This window comes from Rhinolophus ferrumequinum, chromosome 11 (assembly GCF_004115265.2).
Source record: "Rhinolophus ferrumequinum isolate MPI-CBG mRhiFer1 chromosome 11, mRhiFer1_v1.p, whole genome shotgun sequence".
NCBI lineage: Eukaryota > Metazoa > Chordata > Mammalia > Chiroptera > Rhinolophidae > Rhinolophus > Rhinolophus ferrumequinum.
The window spans coordinates 46,773,644-46,799,018 of record NC_046294.1 but is presented as its reverse complement, the minus strand read 5'-3'; the positions used below and the strand labels follow the sequence as shown (position 1 = coordinate 46,799,018).

Genomic DNA, 25,375 nt, shown 5'->3' with positions numbered 1-25,375 from the left:
GGTGTCCTAGAGACTCAAACTAAATTTCCCTAAGATAATTTTATGTTTCCCAATGAAAATCTGTCCTTTGTAGAGGTCAACCCTATGTCTTTCAGAAGGATGGAGGCGATATGGGTTGTACAGCCTAAGGGATCAAGTTATATTTGAGACAACACTGATGGTTGAAAATATAAGTGTCTATTTATAGGATGGAGTACATCTGTATTTGCATGATGAACACAGTTGGAAAAAAAAACAGTGTTGTCAACAGTTGTCATTTCTTTAGTTATCTGAGTTAGATTGGGAGCTTGTTAAGAAAGACCTCAGCCATGGAATCTTGGAAATGAGCCATTTTGTGGGGACTCATTGAACAAGAATGGACATTATGTTATCACTTTTCTCCCTCTGTCTGAAACCCACTTCCCAGACAAGAGAACACTGTCAGCAAAATGATTGAGGCTTTTCTGGTCTAGAGCTGTTAAAAGGAGAGTTACCTGAAATATTGGTGATGCCAGCACCAAGAGTGTGAGAAGGATTAAGTCTAAATACCAGAGATAATCTGAATTGGTCACCAATCAAATGGGTAGACACAGAGAAGCCAAGAGCAATTGGAAAGGAATCTATGAACAGGGAGAGAAGAGCAAGGGCTGTGGCCATTCTGAGTAGGATTAGCAGCAATTACATGAAAATGGTGTGAGTGCTTTAAGCACCCACAAATGACAACTGTGGTGTGTGCTGTATGTCAAGGGAACATTAACTGCATTTGAAAGGCTGAGAAAAAATGGACACTCAATACTGTAAGTGGAAAATATGTTCTCCTCATCCAGGCTTACCACTTCCCTTCTCCATATGATACCCATACATACCACTACACCTCCTCCACAGCTCCATCTCAGTCCATTTGAAGTAGATTCTTTCAATTTTGGCAGCAGATGTGGGATCATCTGCTTTCTATGTCCACCCTTCGCCCTGCAATTTCTTCTATTTGGGTGTAACCTCCTCTTTGTCTACCCTTGACCAGAAATGCTCATAAACAACCTGTGAAAAGAGAAATGCTAGTGCTTGGCCATTGGCTCCTCACCACTTTGTGGTCTTCTATCTGGGTTGTTTACCATGTAGGTCATGATAGCTGATGTCAGAGGAGTCTGTCCTGCTCTGCTCCTTGAGGTGCTGCGTTCTCTTACACTGCCCTGCCTCAGGTTACTGTCAACTTCTGACAAACTGGAGATCTCTCTCAGTTTTTGAGTTTATGGTTCTGGGGGTGGTGCTGTGTAAGACAATTAAGAGGCAAAAAGAATTAAAAGAACATAGAAAAATACAGAGAGTAACACCTTTGTTTTCATGATTCTGATGGGCAAATTTAAACATTTATGTATTTGCTTTATGTAGTATTGTTTTTGTTAATGAATAAACATTTGAAGTTCTTTTTGATCCATGATCCATTCCCCCCATATTCATTGTATCGTGATTGTGTGTGTGGGTGTGTGTGTGTATGCTTTGTATGCATAATTTTTTAGTCCAGGGTCAACAAACCTTTTCTGTAAATGGCCAGAAAGTAAATATTTTAGACTTTTCAGGCCATAAACTATTTCTGTCACCTAGGTTTCTTCTTCTTCTTTTTAAATATCATCCTTTAAAAATATATTAATTTTATTTTTTTATTAATTTTTATTAAATTTATTGGGGTGACATTGGTTAATACAATTGTATAGGTTTTAAGTGTACATTTATAGGGGGATGTAAGGAGAACTGACTCTGGATGGTGAACACACAATAAAAACATTTTTAAAAACCCCATAGGTTATACAAAAACAGACCATGGGCTGAATTTGGCTCTGCATCTTAGTTTGCCATCCTCTATGGTAGATCAATTTTATATTTTCACACATATGTACCATGAACAATAGTATAAACTGCAGCATCTATGGTTTGTATGAGTACACGACCACTGACCACAAGCATGATGTTAGAGCTTTTCCAGACTGCAATACATTCCAACTTAGTTTACTTGATGAATAAATCTCAAAAAGTGGTGGCTAAAAAAGGGTTACTGAAGCACCTTGTTACTTCCAGGTTATAGAGTTTAGAAATCCATTGAGGAATAAAAATAGACTTGAAAAATATAAAGGTCTTATATGAACATAATGAGAAGCATATTTAAATCTACTCCATATTTTTTATATAGAAAAGTTACATTATTTCTTGATACCTAAGGATGAACTATATTTAATTTAACTGACAACTGAACTTATTTGTGTTAAGTAAATACAACTAAGAATTTCTGTTTGTTGTTGACATTATTATCTACCAGGAACATATAAACAAGAGACCTGTTTATGATGTTTCCTCTCAATACCTCAGAAGTTGACATCTCCACATTCCTGTTGATTGGGATCCCAGGGCTTGAGCACGTGTACGTTTGGATCTCCATCCCTATCTGCCTCATGTATCTCCTGGCCATCCTGGGCAACTGCACCATTTTATTTGTCATCAGGACAGAGCCTTCCCTTCAGGAGCCCATGTACTATTTCCTCTCCATGCTGGCCATCTCTGACCTGGATTTGTCTTTCTCCTCTCTTCCCACCATGCTGAGGATCTTCTTGTTCAATGCCATGGGGATTTCTGCGGATGCCTGCTTTGCCCAGGAATTTTTTATCCACAGATTAACAGACATGGAGTCCTCAGTGCTCCTCATCATGTCCTTTGCCCACTTTGTAGCCATTCGCAACCCCCTGAGATATAGCTCCATCCTTACCAGCTCCAGACTGTTGCAAATTGGGCTGGCATTTGCTGTTAAAAGCATTCTGCTAGTTCTTCCTCTTCTTTTCACTTTAAAGAGACTCAGATAATGTAATAAAAGGCTGTTATCACACTCCTACTGACACATATATATCAAAATCCATCAAGTATCTATAAAGCAATGTACACCCATATATGTATATATGTGTATTTAAAGATGACACACATAGTATTTTATTTTGGTGAGAAAAAGAGAACGTATTTAATAGATTTTACCACGAGTTCATATTCACCTTGATTAATATAAGTTTGGACTTATGACACACAAATGTTTAAAACTAAAACTATTACAATTTTAGAATAAAAGCATGAGACTATATGTGGAACATAGTAGTCAAAGATACTTTTTTAAAAGCAACAGATGAAACATCAAAATTATAAAGGAAAATAAAGGTGGATATGATTATATAAAAGTATATTTGCTTGCTTGAATAAGGCCAAATACAAATACTGTATCGATAAACGCAAAAAACTTGGATCTCTTGCAAATTTATATTTAAAACATAAACAATACAATAAAAATAGATGATGTTTATTTGAAGAGGCTATTCATAGAGGCGGTAACAAAATAATTATACATGTGTGAAACACATTTGTTCTTACTATTGGGGAAATTCAACATATAGTTAAATATGGTAATTCTCACTAACAAAATTGATGAAAATTTAAGAACAGTGGTAACAGTGAGTTTTAATGGATATGCAAGGAAAAGGCACACTCCTATATAAGTTAGAAATATGAATTTGATGTGGCCTTTGGGGAAAGGCGTCGACCAATAAATGTTGAAATTAAAAATGTAGAACCCTTTGCAATCAGCAGTTGATGATCTGGAGATCAGTCTTATAGAAATAAAAGCATAAGTGTACATGAAGAGCTGCATAAAAATGTTTTTTACAGCATTGTTTAGAGTGGTATAAAACACATACTTGGATGGCTGTAACAAGACCTATATTCTGGCCCTTTCAATGCCATTGATCTGTAGTGTAACAGTGACTAGACCACTGCCATTTTCTGAGGTTTGTAAGCTTTCATCAATATACTCGTACACATGCACACATCTAGTAACAGGCATATGCATCCATGTGTATGTGCTTCCGTGTACCTGAATGACCATTTCATGTATGGTGAACTGAGTTCTCAGTCATAGAAAACTTTGTATCAGTTAGCCTTGAGCCAACAAATGTGGAGAGGCATCTTCCTCATTGAGCACAACCCACCTTTCTGGGCTGCAACCTCTTGAGTATTCTCTCTCTAATCTCCTTCATCTTGACACTATAGAGAATAGGGTTTATCAATGGAGGAAGCAGGAAGTGGACATAGGAGAGAAGAGTATGGGCAGGCTGAGGGATTGGCACCTTAAGATGGTCAATGAGTGCCAGGAGGATCATGGGCACGTAGAAGAAGAGCACAGCAGAGAGATGGGCAGCACAGGTTTGGCCAGCCTTCCAGCGATTCTCACTGGATCCCAAACCTCGCAATACCCTGCCAATTAGACCATAAGAGAAGAAAATAACCAAGGGGTCCAATACCATAGCTGACAGGACCACAAAGAGGCTATAGACAGCACCCCAAGCTCCTGGGCAGGCCAATCGGGTCATATCTGGATGCAAGCAGTAAGAATGGGTCAGGACCTGTGGGTGGCAGTAGGGCATGTGGGCCAGTAGAAATGGCAGGGGCAGATGGAGACCCAGGCTTCGGAAAACAATGGCCAGGCTGATCTTACTGATGACATCATTGGTAAGGAGTGCTGGATAGTGGAGAGGGCGGCAGATAGCCAGTGTCCGATCTAAGGCCATGGTGAGTAAGACAGAAGACTCCATGATGGAAAAGACATGGACAAAGAACATCTGTAGGAGGCAGGCTGAGGCAGGGACAGCATGAGCATCAGCAAGGGCAAGACCCAGCAGAGTGGGCATCAGGGCTGTGGCCAGGCCAACATCAGACACACTAAGCAGGGAGAGGAAGAAGTACATTGGGCGATGCAGAGTGGGCTCCAGGGCAAGGACCCAGAGGATAGTACCATTGCCCAAAACAGAGAGACTGTAGACAGTGATGAGGAGTATTGTCCACCAGGAGGGTACAGCTGACAGGCCTGGCAGGCCCACCAACAGGAAGGTGGGGGCCATTGAAGTGCTGCTATTGGGGGATGCCTGGGTGAGGAATGTTGACATAGTTCAGAATCCCACTTAGAACTCTGGAACCTGGAAACTGATGAGAAAGATTTATTTAATCTTATGACATACTTGCATCCTGTTTTCTAAAACAGCTTGCCTTTTCCCTCCTCTGCTCCACCTTGCCCCCCACAGGTGTTCACATACACATACACATTCTCTACCCCCATACACATACATTCTAATATTTATGCCACAGTCATACCTTACTTTGGAGTTTTTCTATAGCTGTCCCTAAAGCTCTGTTTTTCTCTTTAAATTGTTCTTCCGTATTCATTTAACCCTGTCTTTCCATGTAACTATTTCCTAATCTCTCTCTCTCTCTCTCTCTCTCAATGTAAACACCTTGTAGAGGGTTTATACTCCTGTATGTACTTTTTCTTTTCCTTTTCTTTTTTTAAAAAATTATTGGGATGACAATTGTTAGTAACATTACATAGATTTCAGGTGTACAATTCTGTGTTACATCATCTATAAATCCCATTGTGTGTTCACAACTTAGAGTCTACTTTTTCTTCTTCTCCCAATCCCAGGCCTTCTGACTTCTGTGCTGCCTTAACACACTCACATTTCAGTTCACTTTAAAGTTTCTCCTTAAGGTCACCAATTAGCCATTTATTACTAAATCAAGAAATACTCATTTTCGTAAATGGATTTAACTCTCAGAATTTAACTTCTTAATTCACCTTGCTGTGCCCCATCCAATTTATACATTGGTGTTTTTGAGGGATCTTTATTTGGCTCTCTTCTTTTTCCTTAGTAGTCTTATATACTCTCATGACTTCGACGAAACTCCATGAACTGATGAATCATGAATATATCCCCCAGATTATTCTATACTCATCTCATCCTGGAAATCTCTATGTGGATGTCCCAGGTATTTTAAATTCAAATAATCCCAAACAGATCTTAACAGATGCATCTTAAAACCTTTTCCAGACTCCTCAGTTAAGAGACAGTGGTGGGAAAATTACAAAAATGACCAAAAAAAAAAGGAGAGAAGCATATATTGATTCCCTAAGTCAGTTGGTGGCATTACTACTCAGCAATTTCCCAAAATAAAAGCCTCACAGTGAAAACTCTTCGTAAAACAGAAATATAAAGGAACTTCCTCAACCCAATAAAGAGTATCTATGAATAAACCTAACATCATACTTGACTGTCAGATTTAGAATGAGAAAAAGTTATCTGCTTTTGCCACTTCTATTGAACATTTTGTATTAAAAATTCTAGGTAATCCGTTAAAGAAGACAAATTATAATGTCTGGTTTGGTAAGGAAGTAATAAAATGATCTTATTCACAGATGACATGACCCTATTTGTAGAAAATTGTAAGAAATCCATCAAAAAACAACTGAAACTAATCAATGAGTTTAACGAGGCCACTGGATACAAATATCAAGTGTACGTATATATAATAGCAATGAACAACCTGAAAATAAATTAGGAAAACTATTTTATTAAAAAAATATTAGATTGGTGCAAAAGTAATTGCGGTTTTTGCAATTATTCTTAACCTCTTAAACCACAATTACTTTTGCACCAACCTAATAGAATCAAAAATTAAAAAATAGGAATATTTTTAGCAAAAAATACACTATTTGTACATTGAAAACTACAAAAACAATGCTGAGAAAAATTAAAGAAACTCTAAGTAAATGGAGAGCTTTCCATATTTATAGATTAAAGACTCAATATAGTTAATATAGTGAAAATACTCATAAATGTGAAATCTTTAGATACCTCCCTGTCATTCCCAAATTTATCTTTAGTTTCAACAATAACACCAACAAAATGCCAAAGTCCTTTCTATAGAAATGGTTTTTAAGCTTATCCTAAAATTTATATGGAAATGCTTTGGAACTAGAATATCTAAAATGATTTTGAAAGCGAGAAAAAAAATTTGGGAAAGTTATACTACCTAACTTCAGAAACTTGCTATAAAACAACACTAGTCAAGATAGGACATAAAAGCAAATATATAGACTAGGGGAACAGAACAGAAATCTTTCAATGAACTCCTGCGAATGTGGGCAATTGATCTTCAACAAGGGTGCTGATGTACAGTGAGTAAAAGAAAGTCTCTTTACCAAATGGTGTTGGGAAAACTAGATATCTACGTGCAAAATAATTAAATTGTAAATATTGCACAATACATAAAATCACCTTAACATGGACTAAAGATTTAAACGTAAGACCTGGAACTATAGAAGAAAACTTAGGGGGAAGTTTCATGACATTAGAATTAGCAATGATTTCTTGTATATAACAACGAAAGCACACGTAATAAAAGCAAAATTAGACCAATGGGACTACATCAAATTTAAAACTTCTGTACAGCAAAGGAAATAATCAACAGAGTGAAAGGTAACCTACTGAATAGGAGCAAAAATTTGCAAACTATATCTGATAAGGTATTAATATTCAAAGTATATAATGATCACCTATAACTCAAAAGCAAACAAACAAACAAAACCCACTCAACTTTAAAAAGGCAAAGAAACTGAATAGAGATTTCTCCAAAGAAGACTTACAAATATATTCAACATCATGAATCATCAGGGAAATACAAATGGAAACCATAATTAGATATCACCTCACAACTATTATGATGGATATTACCAAAAACATAAAAGATAAGAATTAATGAGGATGTGGTTAAATTGGAACCCTTGTTTGTTCCCACTGTTGGTGGGAATGTAAAATGGTGCAGACACTATGGAAAACAGTATAATGGTTCCTCAAAAAATTAAAAATAGAATTATCCTATGATGCAGCAATCCACTTCTGGGTCTATATCCAAAAGAATTGAAATCAGGATCTTGAAGGATATCTGCACTCCCATGTTCACTGCAGCATTATTCACAATCGCCAAGATATATAAATAACTTAATCAATGGATAAATGGGTAAAAAAATATGTATATGCATACAATGGAATGTTACTCAGCCTTAAAAATGAAGGAAATCCTGCCATATGCTACAACATGGATGTTTCTGGAGGACAAACTGCTAAGTGAAATATGGCTGTCACTGAAAGACAAATACTGCATGATTCCACTTACATGAGATATATAAATAGTTAAAAGCATAGAACAAGAGAGGAGAATGATGATTTCTAGGGTTTAGGAGGAGGGAGAAACAGGCAATTGCTGTTTAGTGAGTATGAAGTTTCAGTTATGTAAGATGAAAAAGTTCTAGAGATCTTCTGTACAACATTGTGCTTATAGTTTACAACTTAAACATTTGTTAAGAGGTTAGAGCTCATGTTAAGCGTTCTTACGATAAAAAAAATTCACAGCAAAAATAAAATGTCATAGCAATGGCATCATATATAAAGTTAAAAGACAAGGAAAAGATGAGACAGAGTGTCTCAGAATGGGACAATCTTTGCAACTTACATTACCGAAACAAGTTTAAATTTAGAATATTTAAAGAATTACTAATAAATAAGATATGGGCAATCTAATATTAAATCAGGCAAAATATGAACAGTGACTTATATAAGAATAAATACAGATGCTAAACAAATGTATAATAAAATCCATCTCTGTAGTTACTTTAAGAATATATATTTTTTAAAAATTGATAAAACATTTCCTACCTCTCATGTGGAATAAAAATCACAAAATTTGATAAAATTACATGATGGAAAAGATATTAAAGCATGATTTTTAATCAAGCCTATCAATATAAAATTATGTAGACCTTAGGGAAAGAATTTGGAACATCTCTTTAAAATAGAAATTTCCTTGATTTGACAATTCTAGTTCTTGATATAGCTCTCACAGAGAAAGACTTTCACGTGCATAAAAAGGCATTAAATATTTTTGTTTGCAAGAGGAAAAAAGTAGAGTTATTCATAATTCTCATATTAATTCTGGTAATTAATCAGAGAGATGGTCGTGATGCATGAATTTCAACAGCTAAGAATGAAGCTGAAAAATAAAATTTTGTTGAGCTGAAAAATAAAACTCATAGTATTCATGCATTGTGGTATCATATGAGTATATGTTTTAAAAGTCTCCTAAAGTTTCTATCTCCTTGATAGCTATATTTGTACATACGTATCTAGAATTAATCTGGAGGGATTTGCATTAAATTTATTTCATTAAAGTCATAATGATTGGGGGAGGGGACTAACATTGAATTGTGGATAGGACTGAATGGTGACTTTGGCCTTAACTCTAATACTTTATTTTTTCTTAAAAAGATATATTTTCATATGAAATGAGTAACTATCAATTATTCAGTAAACTCCATTGTCTCATCTGAAATTTTTCTTCCGTTTCTAATTCTTTTCCTCATCAATGGTGCTTTGGTTTTTGCTGAGGCTTTTGTTTGCATTATCCCAATTGGCTTCTCTGCTGCTAACTCTCCCTCCATACAGATCCCACAGTTATTTCCAATTTGCAATCTGATAATATGGCTGTGGCGTCTTCCCTTTTTTAAACCCATCTGATTTTCCTCTGTTAAAATAAGGGCCACACCTTTATTTGTCATAGAAACCCTTTCACCATCTGGCCCCAGACAATCTTTACTGCTTAACTCGTTTTTATTTCTGCCTCCATCTTAGCCTTCCAGAACTACTTGGACTCTTCAGTTATGTTATTGCTTTTTACACTTTCAAAGAATACATTTGATAAGTGGAATTTCCTTCTCCCTCTCTGTATCATCATACCTCATATATATCATGAAGTTCCAGCTAGGACCTTGTTCCTCTTCCTGAACCCCTGCTGACCACCTCTCCTCAAACAGGTCCTGGGTAGATTATTTACCCTCTCCTGTCACAGTATGGAACATTCTCTAACATAGTTCCTGTCGTTCTCAATTATTAATGTTTCTATGTCTTCCTCCTCAATGGATTGTTACTTCCTCAGGACATGGTTCTTCATTTTATTCATTGTTGTGAATCCAGTTTCTGGTTTATATTAAGCCTCAAATAAATGTGCTTCATAAATCTTTTACACTTCTATTTTGTGCTTTTGCAATTCTATTTCTCTAAATTTTCTTCTCGATATGGTCCCTCTTTTTGAAATGCTCACTTAATTTTATTATTCCATAGCTATCACCTTTCTCAAAATATTCCCATCCACCCCTCATGTAAATCCTCCAAAATGTTTCTTTCTTCAGGGGAGTCCTTTTTCTTCCAATATATGTTTTTGGTCTCCACGCTCTCCTCCTCTGACTCTTGAATTCTCTGCTTCTCTTCCTGAAATGTACCCTAGATTGAGATACTTCTGAGTGTCTCGGCTTGCAGTATGGAGAACAGAGAGGTTCCTCATATATACTATACATTTACGGAAAATCCCTGCTCATCAAAAACAGGTCAGGTAGTGGATATGCTTGATTACGAGTAAAACAGAAAGAGGTTTGGGATAGGTGCTTGTTGAGCAAAGCCTGTGAGGCTTTTGTGGGATATTTAAGCTATCACACGGGAACTTTCATGACAGATTCACCTCTTCCCAGATTTTTGAAAGCCCTCTCCTACACACCTAATTAATATAATCTGCGATTTACACTATTCTCTCACACAAAAAGGTACATTTTATAATCATTACCCATGTCCACAAATAATATAGACATATGCATACACACGCACACACACACACACACACACACACACACACACACATACACTTATCCACATTGGTACACAGAAACACACACTGACACATTCGTAAGAAAGGTTTATATTCATGGACAGAAACATTTTTGAGGCAGACGCATATCAAATTAACAGGTACTCAAACAAAAACTGTAATCCATACTCATGCATGCTTTCAAGGATACAGAAACGTACAAATGGTCATTTCCTAAGATAGAAGCACTTCTGTATATGACTGATATATATGCATATACTCACATGAAGAAGCATGTGAAAACAAAAGCGCCTGCATGTGCACATATGTGTTATTTCAAACACACACACACACACACACACACACACACACACACACACACACCCCTCCAAAAATCGTGAATGGCAAATGTTCTTAACCAATCTTTTGCCACCTCACACAATCACAGGCAGGTAAAGTCAAAGATTCAATCATTTTTCTAAAACACACATATGCAGGCAATGAGTAACTTATCCCTTCACATACACAAATATTCATCAGATGTTCACAAACATCCCTTCAATAGTCAGTACATACACATATATACATCAGAAATGCAGGGAATCGTAAACATACACCTTACAATCACTTCTCACGTCACTCAGTTAGGCCCCCCTTCTTATTTTCCTTCAAATATCCAATAGGTTGCTACAAAGACAAATAAGCTTCCTTATTCTCAAACTGAAATGCTGCTTTCTATAGATTTAATTCTATAATTCAAAACTGAAAGTTGGGGACATTGTCACCAAAAGACATTTATAAATACTGAATGATGTTTTCTAGGAGAGGACAAACGTTTCATTCATTAGCACATTAGTATCTTGCCATCTGAAAGACAAATGACTGTTCCTAAAGGGATGGAACATAGGATATTTGGTTATAGGGGAGATTTGATGCTGGTGTAATGGAGAAATCTAGCAGTCACATACAGATGGCAGAGTGTTGTGAACAAATTTGTGCCCAGACTTAGTCCTGGTTGTTTGGACCCTCACCACAATCTTCCCTGCTACTTACCAGACCAGCATTGACGAGCGTGTGTCAGATAGCGTCTTTGGTTGCAGATGAATGCTGCAGTATTAGAATGACTTCAGAATGTGCCCAGTGCGAGGGGATTTATAGCATCAAATCTCTAGGAGTTGTGTCATAGGGGATAAACCAGAGTAGGAAGAAATGGTTAAGAGAGTGGACTTATGAATCCCACCATATAATGAGAGACCCTCATTTGTCTCCACATTAACCCTGACTATACTGTAAGAGATAACTTCAGTGCTGAGCACCAAGAAATCTGCTGCAGAGAGGTGGTGTGACCCATGGGTAACCACCTAAAAAAGTACGAGATCAAATCAGGTACATTATGAAATATAGATATGGTAAGACACCTACGTATACAGGGAGCATAAACAAATTAGCATAGTATGTGGGGTGAAAGAATAAAATATCCTAGGGAAGAGTAATGATGAGGTAAGTCATAGGGCCCACATTTAGAAAATAACCTCCCATATTCTTAGCTGCAAATCTTTATGCAGAGTTGGAATATAAGGCAATAATCAGTTCTGCTGCCCCCCTGGGGATGCCCTGAAGAACCTGGGGAAAAGGAGCCCAGCGGATGATCACTGAGGTAAGGTAGGTAGAAAGCCAGCCTATATGTAAGGGATAGAAGATACCACCACTGAATTTTCAAGGTTTCCCTAGTTCCACCATCCAGAGTTTCTGGCCACTAGTAAACTCAGAACTGCACTATACAATTTTAAGATATCTATCAGTGATATGTTTGGTCAGCAAAGTCTGTTCCATGTGGCTTCTTAGTTCTAAAGTAGAATGTTGAATGTTGAGTCCCAATTTTCACAAAGGCATGCCATGTCATAATCCTTGCCTTTGTACCTGCAGTTATCTCTACTTTCCCTCTATTTTCCATCTCAGGAAACAATTTATCCTTACTAGAACTCAGTTGCTACCAGCGCCCATAACCTTCTATTACCCCTTCCAAATGAATCACTCCCTAATCTCCGACCTCTATGCATCACTTTAACACAAACTAGTACATTATTGTACTTCTTCCCATGCCTTCCTACTACTCTGTGAGTTATTCAAAGACAAAACTATCTTTTATATTTTTCATTCATGTAATAACAGCATATTTCCATTATACACGAAAGATTTAAATGTTTTAAAGAATCTGCTTATACGGAAATCTCGTTCACTGTTGAGATTCTGAGCCCCATAGCTCCTTACCTTCTACAAAGGGCACTGGGCTTTTCCAATCTCTCCATTTTTTCCATCCCAATTCTGTAGCCCTGATGGACATTCCGACTCTTCAAAAACTGAAGTAACTTACTGAAAATGGTCAAAATCTTTGCGCTATCTCCTTTCTGTCCTTCCAAGCTCAGAAGCAGTGACTTCCACACCAGTTTCTCCCTCTTCTTTCTTCTTTCATCTCCCCACTTGCTATCCTCTCCCCACTGATTTTTACCACTCTCATCTTGAGTCTTATTCTTCTTTCCCACCCCAGCTTCTCCCTTTGCGCAGTTCACTCACCACACTCGGTTCTCCCAGCGACCCTCACACACTTTGGTGTTCTAGCGGACTGCCTCAGGTGTGTTCTTTATGGCTACCCTTGTTGTACCCCATCTGTGGGAGTGAGTGGGATATGGGATACTGGAAAGGTGAGCACAGGTGTCCAGTCTCTTGTTGCCAGAGCCCCATGGGGAACCTCGATGAGAATACTGTGGTTAGTTAAAGGCCTGCTGTTCTGCCCAGAGGAAGCACCATGATGACCTTTGAACTGCAGCAGGATGGAAGAATTCCTCCATGCCTAGCATCCAGTCCTGCTCTCATAACCCCAGAAACAGGTCCCCCTCCACCTCACACTAGTCCTGAGCTCATAGGCCCAATGGGTCCTGATACTCTGTCCTGATATCCTGTCTTGCCTTGGCCTGTATGCTTTTTGGCAATTACCACAGCCCTTCTCCAACCTTTTTCTCCGAGAGCAGATAATGAGCCCTAGACAGTGCCCCAGGCTCAGTCCACAGGGACACCTTCTGGTTTTGTTGCTTGTCTTTGTTTTGACTAATTGTCATTAGCTCAGTGGAGTACCACATGGTGCTAATGGCTCTAAGTTCACAGGTTCCATCTCTACAGGGATCACTTACTCACTTCGCTTTGTATCCCTCAGGCTAAGGACTGAATCAATTCAAAGACTATCTGGGCTATAGAATGACCTCTTATCCTTGTTATGATTTGATCCCCATTCCTGGACATACACACTGCTATAATAAAGCCAGATTTCTCCGAAATACAACAGCTAGCTTGATTGGACGCCCTCACTCCTCTGGCACAGTTCTTTCCTCTGCCTTCACTGTACTTTGCACTTTCTCATTTTCCCTGCCATTTGTTGTTCATTATATATGCCCTGTTTTTTGATGGATCAAGTATCATCAGATATCCCCACTCCCCATGCCAGCTTGTGGCTTTTCCTTCACACCCTGGACTTAATCAGCCTGAAGACTCATTGTATGCTATGCCATCCACTGCTCCTCCCCTTTCTGAGATCTTTCAGACGTGCTTTTGTTCCTGTAATCCCTGCAACAGACCTGGGTAACCAGATCCCAACTCATGAGTTTATCCTGGCTCATCCTTGTCACTTATACTCCCTTTCAGGAGACGGTACATTAATCTCCCTATGCCCAGGTCTCCAGGACTCAGGTTACGGCATCCCTCCTCTTTCTTCCAGACGACTCTAGCAGGTGTGATCTATTGGACCTGGAAGCTGCCCTCAAATCCTCCTGCTGAAGTTTAATGCCATGGTGAATGGAGGTGAGGACATTAAGTCCCAGCTCTTCAGTGCACCCATAGCCCCCGAAGATACTGTCTTAGGCTCCTTGTTCAGCTCAATGCACTGCTCCCTATCCTTTCATCAACCTGGGATCCAGGGCTTTCTTTCCTTTGTTCTCTAAACCATGGAAAGGACCCCATATCTGTCTGCACTCTGCTCTGTTCAGGACAGCATTATTAATGTGATAAATGAATCTGCCCTAATAAGTTGGAGGGAGGGACAGAATTAAACCATCCCTGGGTCCTTCTTTTCCTCAGGTCAATGTGTGTCATTTGATTGTGTTTCAGGAGCCCACAGTATAGTGCTGTGGCTTTCATATTTAAACTGTCCAGGTGAAAATTCTCATTTTGCCATTTTATAGCTATAAGACTGTGGACAAGCTACTTCACATCTCTGAGCTTCAGTTTTCTCATCAGTGAAAACAGTTTGGATGTAATGTTAGTGAAATGTCCAGGACAATACCTACCTCCTATTATTTACTGTATATGCACGTCAAACTCGCTTCTCTATATCCATTAAACAAGAACTCCTTTTCCCCTCTTCCCACAGCCCCTGGTAACCGTCATTCTATTTTCTGTTTTTATGAATTTTACTACTTTATTCCATAAAAGTGAATAAAAGATTTTATTCCATAAAAGATTCCATAAAAGTGGAATCTTACAGTATTAAAACGACATCACTCATGTTTTTGACACCCAAATAACAAACACTTTTTAGTGATGCTCATTTATTAACAATATATTAAAATGCTTCTTCCCTCGCCCTCAATTGAAAACTTACAAACTCTCTCTGGTGATACTTGATACTACCCAGATAATACTGAAATTGCTATTTGAACTTCAGCCATCAATTCACGAAAAATCTCATGACATATTTCATATAAAGACTCAAAGAGAAAGTTTTCATCTTTAGGGAGATCAGTAGTTGCTCTTGATCATATTTTTTTCTCTACATACATATCTTTAAAAAGTCTTAATGAACAATTTGATGGATGAAGGATGTCATAGCACACAGTCACATAAACAGGTTTTGAAAACAAAGTCCAGCTCAAGGCTATTTTGTTTTACACAAATGAACAGCTTTTAAAAATATTGCCCTTATCTGTTAAATTAAAACAAAACAAAAACAACAACAACAAAAAAAGAACATGTGATACGAGTATAGTTGCAAAAGACTAACCTCTATTCTTATTTCATTGGTGCTTACCTCATGGAGTTAGTATTAAGGAAAGAAAAAAGCATAGTATAATATATTTATACATAGGATTATTATTTTTAATTGCTCAGTACAATGAGACAAGGACTAAAGGCATTAACCACTATTTAAGTATTTAATATATTTTATTTTTTGCTCTATACAAAATGTAGACCTTATGCAATACAGCTAATAAATCATTGATAGAAAGACATGTTAATCTATATCTAAAATTTATCATGCAATCATTTAAAACAAAATCACTACAAGTCAGAAAAAAACACAACAAATCAATCAAATTTAACAAAAATGTACTTATTGAAAATCAAATAACTTAATACTTTTTGAGAATGCATATTCCTTTTAACTACAAAATAGCTCCTTTACTGATAGCAAAGTACAACCCAATTATGGAATTTGGCAAAATCATTAAGTATTTCCAGGTGAAGGGCTGAAAAAAACACATAAAGTACATTTCTACTTTCCCATTCTAGACCATTTAGCTCACTCTACCTTTCAACATAGGTTCTTGTTTTCTGGGAGGTAGTTGGTGGCAAGAGCTATCTAATATTAGGTATTAAATGCCATGGTTAGCATCAGGACCATGTTGGTCATACCATATAGTGAGAAAAAGAAGGTGTGAATTGCAACAGATGTTGTAGTTCCTGACACACTTTGCTTTTTAAATACTGTCATGCAGAACAAAACTGTTGAAAATTATTTAGTAATTCACAGCTCAGTAACAGATTAAGAAAAAAGGCAAGAGTTTGTACTTTCACCACTTTTATACAACATAGTGTTATAAGTCTTAGTGCAGTGAGGGGAAAAAAAAAGAAGACATATAGGTACAGATTGGAAAGGAAAAAATAATACCGTCTATTCACAGATAACACGAGATCCTATGTAAATATTCCAAGAAATCGATAAAAAATTCCTAGAATTTAAAGATGAGTTTGGCAAGAGTACAGGATACAAGGGCAATATAAAAAAATCAGTGATATTTCTATATCTTAGCAATACATAATTGGAAGCAGATTTTTTTCTTTCCATTTTTCTCTTTGACTTTATTTTGTAGACTTGAAGCCAGATTATTTGACCAGAATATATATATGTATTTTAATTAAAGTTTAATGGTGTGACAATTTTTAGTAAACTTACATAGGTTTCAGGTGGATTGTGTATATATACCACATCTCCTTTATCCAATCGTCTATGGAAGGACATTTTGGTTGTTTCCATGTCTTGGCCACTATAAATAAAGCTACAATGAACATCGGAGCACATATATCTTTACAGATACATGTTTTCAGATTTTTTGGGATAGATACCCAGGAGAGGGATTGCTGGGTCATATGGTAATTCTATTTCTGATTTTTTCAGGAAACTCCACACTGCCTTCCATAGCAGCTGTACCAATCTGCATTCCCACCAACAGTGTATGAGGGTTCCTTTTTCTCCACAGCCTCTCCAACACTTGTTATTATTTGTCTTGTTGATGATAGCCATTCTGACTGGTGTGAGGTGACAGCTCATTGTGTTTTTTATTTGCATTTCTCTGATGATTAGTGATGTTGAGCTTTTTTTCATATGTTTATTGGTCATTTGTATGTCCTTTTTGGAGAAATGTCTACTTAGGTCCTCTGCCCATTTTTTAAATTGAATTGTTTTTTTTTTGTTGCATGAATTCCTCATATATTTTGGATATGAGCCCCTTACCAGAGGCATTGTTTGCAAATATCTTCTCCTATTCTGTTGATTGCCTTTTATTTTGTCGATGGTGTTTTTTGCTGTGCAGAAGCTTTTTAGTTTGATATAGTCCCATTCATTTATTTTAGCTTCTACTTCCCTTGCCTTTGAAGTCAAATTCATAAAATCCTCTTTCAACCCAAGGTCCATAAGTTTAGTACCTATGTTTTCTTCTATGCAGTTTATTGTTTCAGGTCTTATGTTAGGTCTTTGATTCATTTTGAGTTAATTTTGGTACATTGCGACAGATACCAGTCTAGTTTCATTCTTTTGCATGTGGCTTTCCAATTCTCCCTAAACCATTTATTGAAGAGGCTGTCTTTACTCTATTGTATGTTTTTGGCTCCTTTGTTAAAAATTATCTGTCCATATTTATGTGGGTTTATTTCTGGGTTCTCAATTCTATTCCATTGGTCTGTGTGTCTGTTTTTCTGCTAATACCATACTGTTTTGATTATTGTTGCTCTGTAGTACAAGCTGAAGTCAGGGACTGTGCTATCTCCAGCATTGTTCTTTTTTCTTAGGATTGCTTTGGCTGTTTGGGATCTTTTGTGGTTCCATACAAATCTGATGATTTTTTTGTTCTATTTCTTTAAAAAAAAAAGCCATTGGGATTTTGATGGGGATTGCATTAAATCTGTATATTACTTTGGGTAATATGGCCATTTTAACTATGTTGATCCTTCCAATCCATGAACATGAAATATCTTTCCATTTCTTTGTGTCTTCTTCAATTTCTTTTAAAAATGTCTTATAGTTTTCAGCGTATGGGTCTTTCACATCCTTGGTTAACGTTATTCCTAGGTATTTTATTCTTTTTATTACAATTGCAAAAGTAATTATTTTTTATTTCTTTTTCATTTAGTTCTCTTTTTATCTTAGTAGTGAGTCTAGCCCAGAGTTTGTCAATTTTATTAATCTTTTCAAAGAACCACCTCTTTGTTGCATTAATTTTTTTCTATTGTCTTTTTGTTCTCTATTTCATTTAGTTCTGCTCTGACTTTTATTATTTCCTTCCTTCTGCTGAGTTTGGGTTTCATTTGTTCTTCTTTTTCTAGTTCTTTAAGATGTAACATGAAGTTATTTCTCTGGTATTTTTCTTCTTTCTTGAAGTAGGCCTGTGATTGTATAAATTTACCTCTTAAAACTGTTCTTGTTGCATCTCAAAAATTTTGATAATATGTATTTTCATTCTCATTTGTTTCTATGTATCTTTTGATCTCTCCTCTTATTTCTTCTTTGACCCAGTTGTTCTTTAAAAGTATGTTGTTTTATCTCCACATGTTTATAGTTTTTCCTACTTTCATTTTGCAGTTGATATCCAATTTCAAAGTCTTAGGATCAGAGAATATGTTTGGTATGATTACAATCTTCTTAAATTTGCTGAATCTAGTTTTATGTCCTAATATGTAGTCTATCCTTGAGAATGTTCCATGTACACTAAAAAAGACTGTATAGTCTGATGTTCTAGGATGAAGTGCTCTATAAATGTCACTGATGTTCATTTCATGTAATGTGGCATTTATGGCTGATATTTCTTTATTTATTTTCTATTTGGATCATCTATCCATAGCTGTTTATGATATATTTAGGTCCCCTACTGTAACTGTGTTTTGGTCAGTTTCTCCCATTAGTTCTGTTAGTAGTTGCTTTGCATATTTCAGTGCTCCTTGATTAGGGGCATAAACATTGACGACTGTTATGTCTTCTTGTTGTATATTCCTCTTTATCATTATGAAATGTCCATCTTTATCTCTTGTTACCTTTTTTATCATAAAGTCTATTTCATCTGGTTTGGATACACATGCTTTTCTCTGAATACCACTTGCTTAGAGTAACAATTTCCACCCTTTCACTTTGAGTTTACATTTGTCCTTGCAGCTGTGATGTATCTCTTGAAGGCAGCATATGGTTGGGTTTAGTTTTTTGATCCAATCTGCTACTCTGTGCCTTTTTATTGGTGAGTTCAGTCCATTTACATTTAAGATGATTATTGATATATGTGGATTTCATATCAGGGTCAAATATATGTTGATGGAAGGAGAACTGATTCTGGGTGGTGAGCACAAAATGATAATGTATTACAGAATTGTACACTTGAAACCTATGTAATTTTATTAACGAGTGTCACTCCAATAAATTTTAATTAAAAAAAACTATAAAGGATTGCTAAAAAAAATCAAAGATGACCTAAATAAATGTAGAGAATTAATTATGAGAGTCATTATTGATTAAAATGTCAATTCTACCCAAAATATTCTAAAGATTTAATGCAATACCAATAAAATTCTTGGCAATGCTTTTTGTAGATATAGACAAGCTAATTCTGAAAGTATATGAAAAGTCAAAGGAATATAGACAAAACACTTTTGAAAAAGAACAGCAAAGTTTGAAGATTCACAATAGTTGACATCTAGGCTTCCTATAGAGCTACAGTTATCAAAAAGATTTGGGTTTGACAAAGGGATAAAACAGTATAGAGAATCTAGAAATAGACCTACAGAAATATGGTCTATTGATTTTGAAACAAAAAATCATTAGCCTAAATGTAAATCATAATACTATAAAACTTCTAGAAGAGAACATGAGGAAATCTTTGAGAGTTTTTGTTATGCAAATAATTCTTTAATTAGACAACTAAAGCACAACTTAAAACAACAACAACAACAACAAAAAAGACAATTATGTTTAATTCAAATTTTTACAAAAATGCTTAACAAAAGACACTGTTAAGAGAATAAAAAAACAAGTCGTAGACAAGGGGAAAATTTTTACAAATTACATAAACAACAAAGGATTTTATCTAGAATACATATTAAGATAAAAACTTTATAAATTCAACAACAATAAAAAAAAAAAAAAACACAACCCAATAAGAAACAATGGGCAAAAGATTTAGACACATCACCAAAGTAAATATATGGCAAATATACACATAAAAAGAGGCTAACATTATTAGTCATTAGGAAATACAAAATAAAAACACCATGATGAGATGCCACTATTAGAATGACAAAAATAAGAGATAATTTAAAGTGTTTGTTGGAATGCAAAGCAGGTAGGACTCATCTCATACACTGGCAATGGGAATGCAAATGGATATCCATAAAACGGTACAACCATTTTAAAAAACAATTTGGTATTTTCTTATAAAGTTAAACATATACTTAGCGTATAACTGGGCAATGACTTTTAGGCATTTAATCAAGACAAATAAACACTTACATATAAAAACCTACACATGAATGCTTATAGCAGTTTTATTTATAATTAAAATTCTTTCAACAGCCAAATGAATAAATGGAATATCACATATATTCATACAATGGATATCTATACAATGGAACACTGTTCAGCAATAACATGGCTACATCTCAAATGCATTATGTTAAGTGGAAGAATTCATGTTTGAAAAATTACATACTGTATAATGAACTAAAATGATAGGATTAGACAAAGATCAGTAGTTGCCAAAGGCTTGTGTTGGGTGGAGGGGTTGACTACAAAGGGGTAACATAAGGGAATGTTTTGAGTTGATGGAATGATTCTGTATCTGGATTTGGGTGGTGGTTACGTGACTCTATGCATTTATCAAAAGTCATAGAATTGTACTAAAAAAGTGAATTTTAGTGGATATAAATTTTAAAAACATTTATAATATATAGTCTCATAAGAGCATTTGGCATTTTTGGTTGTTTAAAATTTACCTTTCCAGGCTCATATATATTTTCTATGTCCTCCCTCTGTCTCTCTCATTTTCTTATTATTTATTCCTTGCTTTTTTCTGCTTCTTTCCTTTCTTCTTTTCTTCTGTCCTTCTGTCTTGCCATTTTTTTATACAACAAAACTTTTTGGTTATCTTGATCATGCAATGTACATTAGCCCTGGGTTATGGATTGAAGCATCTCTGTTCTAGTAATCCAGTTTTTTAAAAAATACCTCAGAAGTGTATTAAGAATGAGTCAATAAGAAAGAATATGTTTTGGGAAAAATATACAATTTTATTAATGCTAAAAATTATCCTGATATCACAGAAACTACTTAAGGATTTACAAATTACTTGCGACTTCATTTTCAACTTCTCATGATTATGCTTTTTTTATGAGGCTTTCATACAAAATCAAATTTATTTGGCAATGAAATCATTTAACTAGATGGATTAAGACATCTGTCTAACTCAAATTTGGTTAGTGCTAAATGTTACGAGAGTAATATTTTCTAAAGAAATTGACAAGAAATAAGAGAAACCTCATTAGTCATTCAGTGAAGAGAAAGAAGGAACAGAAAAAAATCAAGGATAAGCAAAGCAATTTATTTTTATGTGAATAAAAAGTTAAGATGTCATTGAAATAATCCATGTAAGAAAAGTAGAAGGTCTAGAATTGTATAACATTGTTGGATGTAGAAAGAAAATGACAATATTAGAAATATTTAAGAAGTAAAATTGTCAGGACTTATTTATTTGATGACATATGTATTTTCCTATTTTACGTGAATAGATGGATTGAATTATCAACTGAGATATAAAAGTTAAAAAAATAACCAGTTAAGGCATAGGAGGGAAAGCACAAAGTTCCGTTTTAAGTTATAGACTTGTTGATTTTGATAAATATGTGTGATACAGAGGTGAAAATGATGGCCACAAGGCAGATATATATAATTCTCTGAAACTCAACACAACAATAAGTATCAAATATATAGATTTGGAATGAATCTGCTTCTATGTAGAGTTGAATATGTGTATGTATATATATATATATGTATATATATTATTCATATGAATAATATGAACAAACTCATGAACACGCACATACACACACACACACACACACACACACACACACAAATACAAATTCAATTGCCAAGGAAGAAGGGGAAATGGGAAAAGCAAGTGGTTAAGTAGGAGATGAAGTCAAAGACATTGGGAATGGAGTGGGGTTACTATTAAACCTCTGGAAGAGGAAATTTACTTAATTCTGGGAAGGTTAGAATAGGTGTGGATGTATTTCAAAAAGGAGTTAAGAGAGGTGGATGTTGAGAAAGATTATTGCAAATAGAGCAATTCCACATTTTAATTACTTGAAACAGTATTAAAAATGGTTATATGATGTAGAACGAATATTATTTGAGTTAAGGACTCAACACTTTGAGAGTGTATGGTATTGAAAGCATAATCTACATCAATATTAAATTATTCTAAGACTATCATATAGATAAATGGTAAGTGCATAAGAGAGCTTTGTATATGAGCCTTATTCTATATGAGCATTGTTTTCTTACCTAGACTTGGTGACCTTCAAGATCCAGGAAGTCCAGGACACACCTGGGAAGTGAAGACCCCCTGTTCTATTATTTCTATCATAAGTATAATTTCTACAACCAAAGTCTTATAATTACATCAAGAATCCGGGCCAGTTCCCAGTGTGATCCTTTTTTCCTTTCAGGTCAATGAGAATAATACTTAGCTTATCCACTCTACAGGAGTATTAAAGTCATGAGGATTTATGGGGATTTTGATGATGAAAGTATAAAGCAAATGTAATAAATTACATAACTGATAAATCTCAGAATTAACATTAGATATTATTGCTATTATTAATGTTCCTGCTGTTATTATTATTATTATTCAGAGGGCAGGTTAGGACAATAATGTTATTTGAAGGTAATAATTGGATATTACAGAATATGAACTGCCTCTTGATTGATGGGTACATCAATTGATTACTCCCTGAAGGGCCTCTTGCTTTCCTTTTGCACTGAATATGATAAAACTTATTAGGTTAATACTGAGAGCTGAAAAATGCAGGTGAACCAGCACAAAAAATTTATTCATTAGGGAATCATTTCAACTTTAGAATACATGCGAAAAATGGAATGGGAAAATCATGGAGTCACTTTTACTTGGGATATTTTTGTTAGTTTTGCTGTGTTTTGAGAAAAATAAAGGCAACTATTATTCGTTTCAGGGCATGGAAAGAACAAGGTGGCTAAGATGGCCCTGAGAGACTATGATTCAGTATTCATCTGCGTTTGGAACTCCCCAACCAGCCAAACACACACACACACACACACACACACACACACACACACACACACACACACTTTCCAAATAGCCTCTTCAGTACTGTCTCATTTCCCAGACATGAGAGTCTAGGACATGATTTTACAGGTCTAGAGAGACTCCTTAATCTTGGAGGCCTGGGGAATAACCCTGTTCATAGATCTGTTAAACTCTCCATGGTATGGTACAGGGAGGGGTTTGGAGCACCTCAGAAAATAAAAGTCCTCACATGGGTAGTGGCAATGGTTTTGCTAAGCAAGCCTCAGACTGCTTAAGAATCCTCTGCCAGCTGGGGAATATTCTTGGCAACCAGGTAAGTTTTAGGGCCAAATCATAGGATAAAGTTGATATAAGATAAATATCAACAGAATATTGTAAGATATCATCACTGAAGTTTTTTTTAAAATTAAAGTTTATTGGGGTGACAATGGTTAGTAAAGTTACATAAGTTTCAAGTGTACAATTCTGTAATACGTCATCTGTATGTCACATTGTGTGTTCACCATCCAGAGTCAGTTCTCTTTCCATCAACATATATTTGATCCCCTTTACCCTCTTCTACTATCACCCCTCCTCCCCTACCCTCTGGGAACCACTGAACTATTGTCTGTGTTTATGAGTTTTTGTTTCTTTCTTTGTTTGTCTTGTTCCTTTGTTGCTTTCAGTTTTATATACCACATATCAGTGAAGTCATATGGTTCTCAACTTTTTCTGTCTGATTTATTTGGCTTAGCATAATAATCTCAAGATCCGTCCTTGTTGTCGCAAATGGCACTATTTCATCTTTTCTTATGGCAGAGTAGTATTCCATTTTCCATCCTCATCTTCTTTATCCAATCTCTGATGTTCATTGCAGCTTTATTTACAGTGGCCAAGACATGGAAACAGCCAATGTGTCCTTTGATAGACATTGAACTTTTAAAATTCCTTTCATCTAGAATCTTATAATGATTGGAGTTTGAGAATTTTCCCCTTGAGAAGGGAATCTGTGGTTCTACCATCAGGTGAGGGGTAGTTACAATTAATCTCTAGATCAGGAAGGCTTTTCTTCCTGTTTCCTCAGGTCCTCCCTGTCTATTATACGATCCTGGTATAAAGAAGCACTAATTAGCAAACTTCTCCTTTTAAGGCCAGTTCATCCACAAACACTCTAGAATTCCTGGAAACCTGTAAGTCTCTCTAGTACCACGGCAAATGGAACTGTGTTTGTTTGCTGCTACTCACACACTAGAAAAATTTGCAATTTTATTTATTGTTCACCTGCTCTTTAAATCTAGGATCTACAATGAGGTTATGCAGTTTGTGGTAGCCTAGGGAAGCAAATATAAAACACTTACGCAGTCTATTTTTCCATAAATGTGGCAGTATGGCTAGCAGAGGGTTAGGGCTGGATGAAACTTCCAAAGGAAGAACTTGAGATCTAAGTACGTAATCTTCAGGGCTTGACCTCTACCTGTTTTCTAGATCTTGAGCAAGATAGATAGAAAACAAAATCTAAGGCCCTACATCAGGACGCAAGCATCTTTGTCAAGAGGTGCAGTTTTGGCTTGGTCTTCTCTGACTCAGCCATCAAGTCCCCATTGCACTTAGTTGAATTTTTCTCAACAAGGCTCTGCCTCAAGCCCTCCTCCTCTTCTCTTCTGTTTTACTACTAACAAGGTTTTTTTTTTTTTTTCCCCCCAAGGTTTTTGACTCACCAAATTATTTTCTTTATCTCGGCTTCAATGTCTTTATTAGTAAAATGTGAAATAGACCAACTTTTACTTCTATCCATTGGATCTCTGTTTTTCTCTTTTTATTCTTTTTCTCTTCTCTTTTTCTCTTGCCTCTTTCTCCCCCCCATTTGTTTACCTCTTAAACTTTTCTCTCATTTCATTTCTTTATTACAATTATTTTAAAAACTCAAACATTTTCTTTCTCAAAATCCACCAAAACACAAAAACTGAAATAACAGTTTAGTGGAAGGACAGAAA

At 35.8% G+C, this 25,375-nt stretch overlaps 1 protein-coding gene and 1 pseudogene across 1 annotated transcript; one reads left to right on the top strand and one right to left on the bottom strand.

Annotated features, from left to right (window-relative positions):
* The first annotated feature begins 2,318 nt into the window (after window positions 1-2,318).
* On the top strand, window positions 2,319-2,861 carry LOC117029923 (olfactory receptor 51A7-like; annotated as a pseudogene).
* Window positions 2,862-3,948: 1,087 nt separating this feature from the next.
* On the bottom strand, window positions 3,949-5,019 carry LOC117031083 (olfactory receptor 51S1). The gene has a single exon (XM_033121415.1). The coding sequence runs from the start codon at window positions 4,947-4,949 to the stop codon at window positions 3,978-3,980; it is 972 nt and encodes a 323-aa protein (XP_032977306.1). The 5' UTR covers window positions 4,950-5,019; the 3' UTR covers window positions 3,949-3,977.
* Between the last annotated feature and the right edge of the window lie 20,356 nt (window positions 5,020-25,375).

What these genes read in the sequence shown, in the direction of transcription:
- LOC117031083 (XM_033121415.1), bottom strand. Translation starts at nt 4,949, where the DNA reads ATGTCAACATTCCTCACCCAGGCATCCCCCAATAGCAGCACTTCAATG.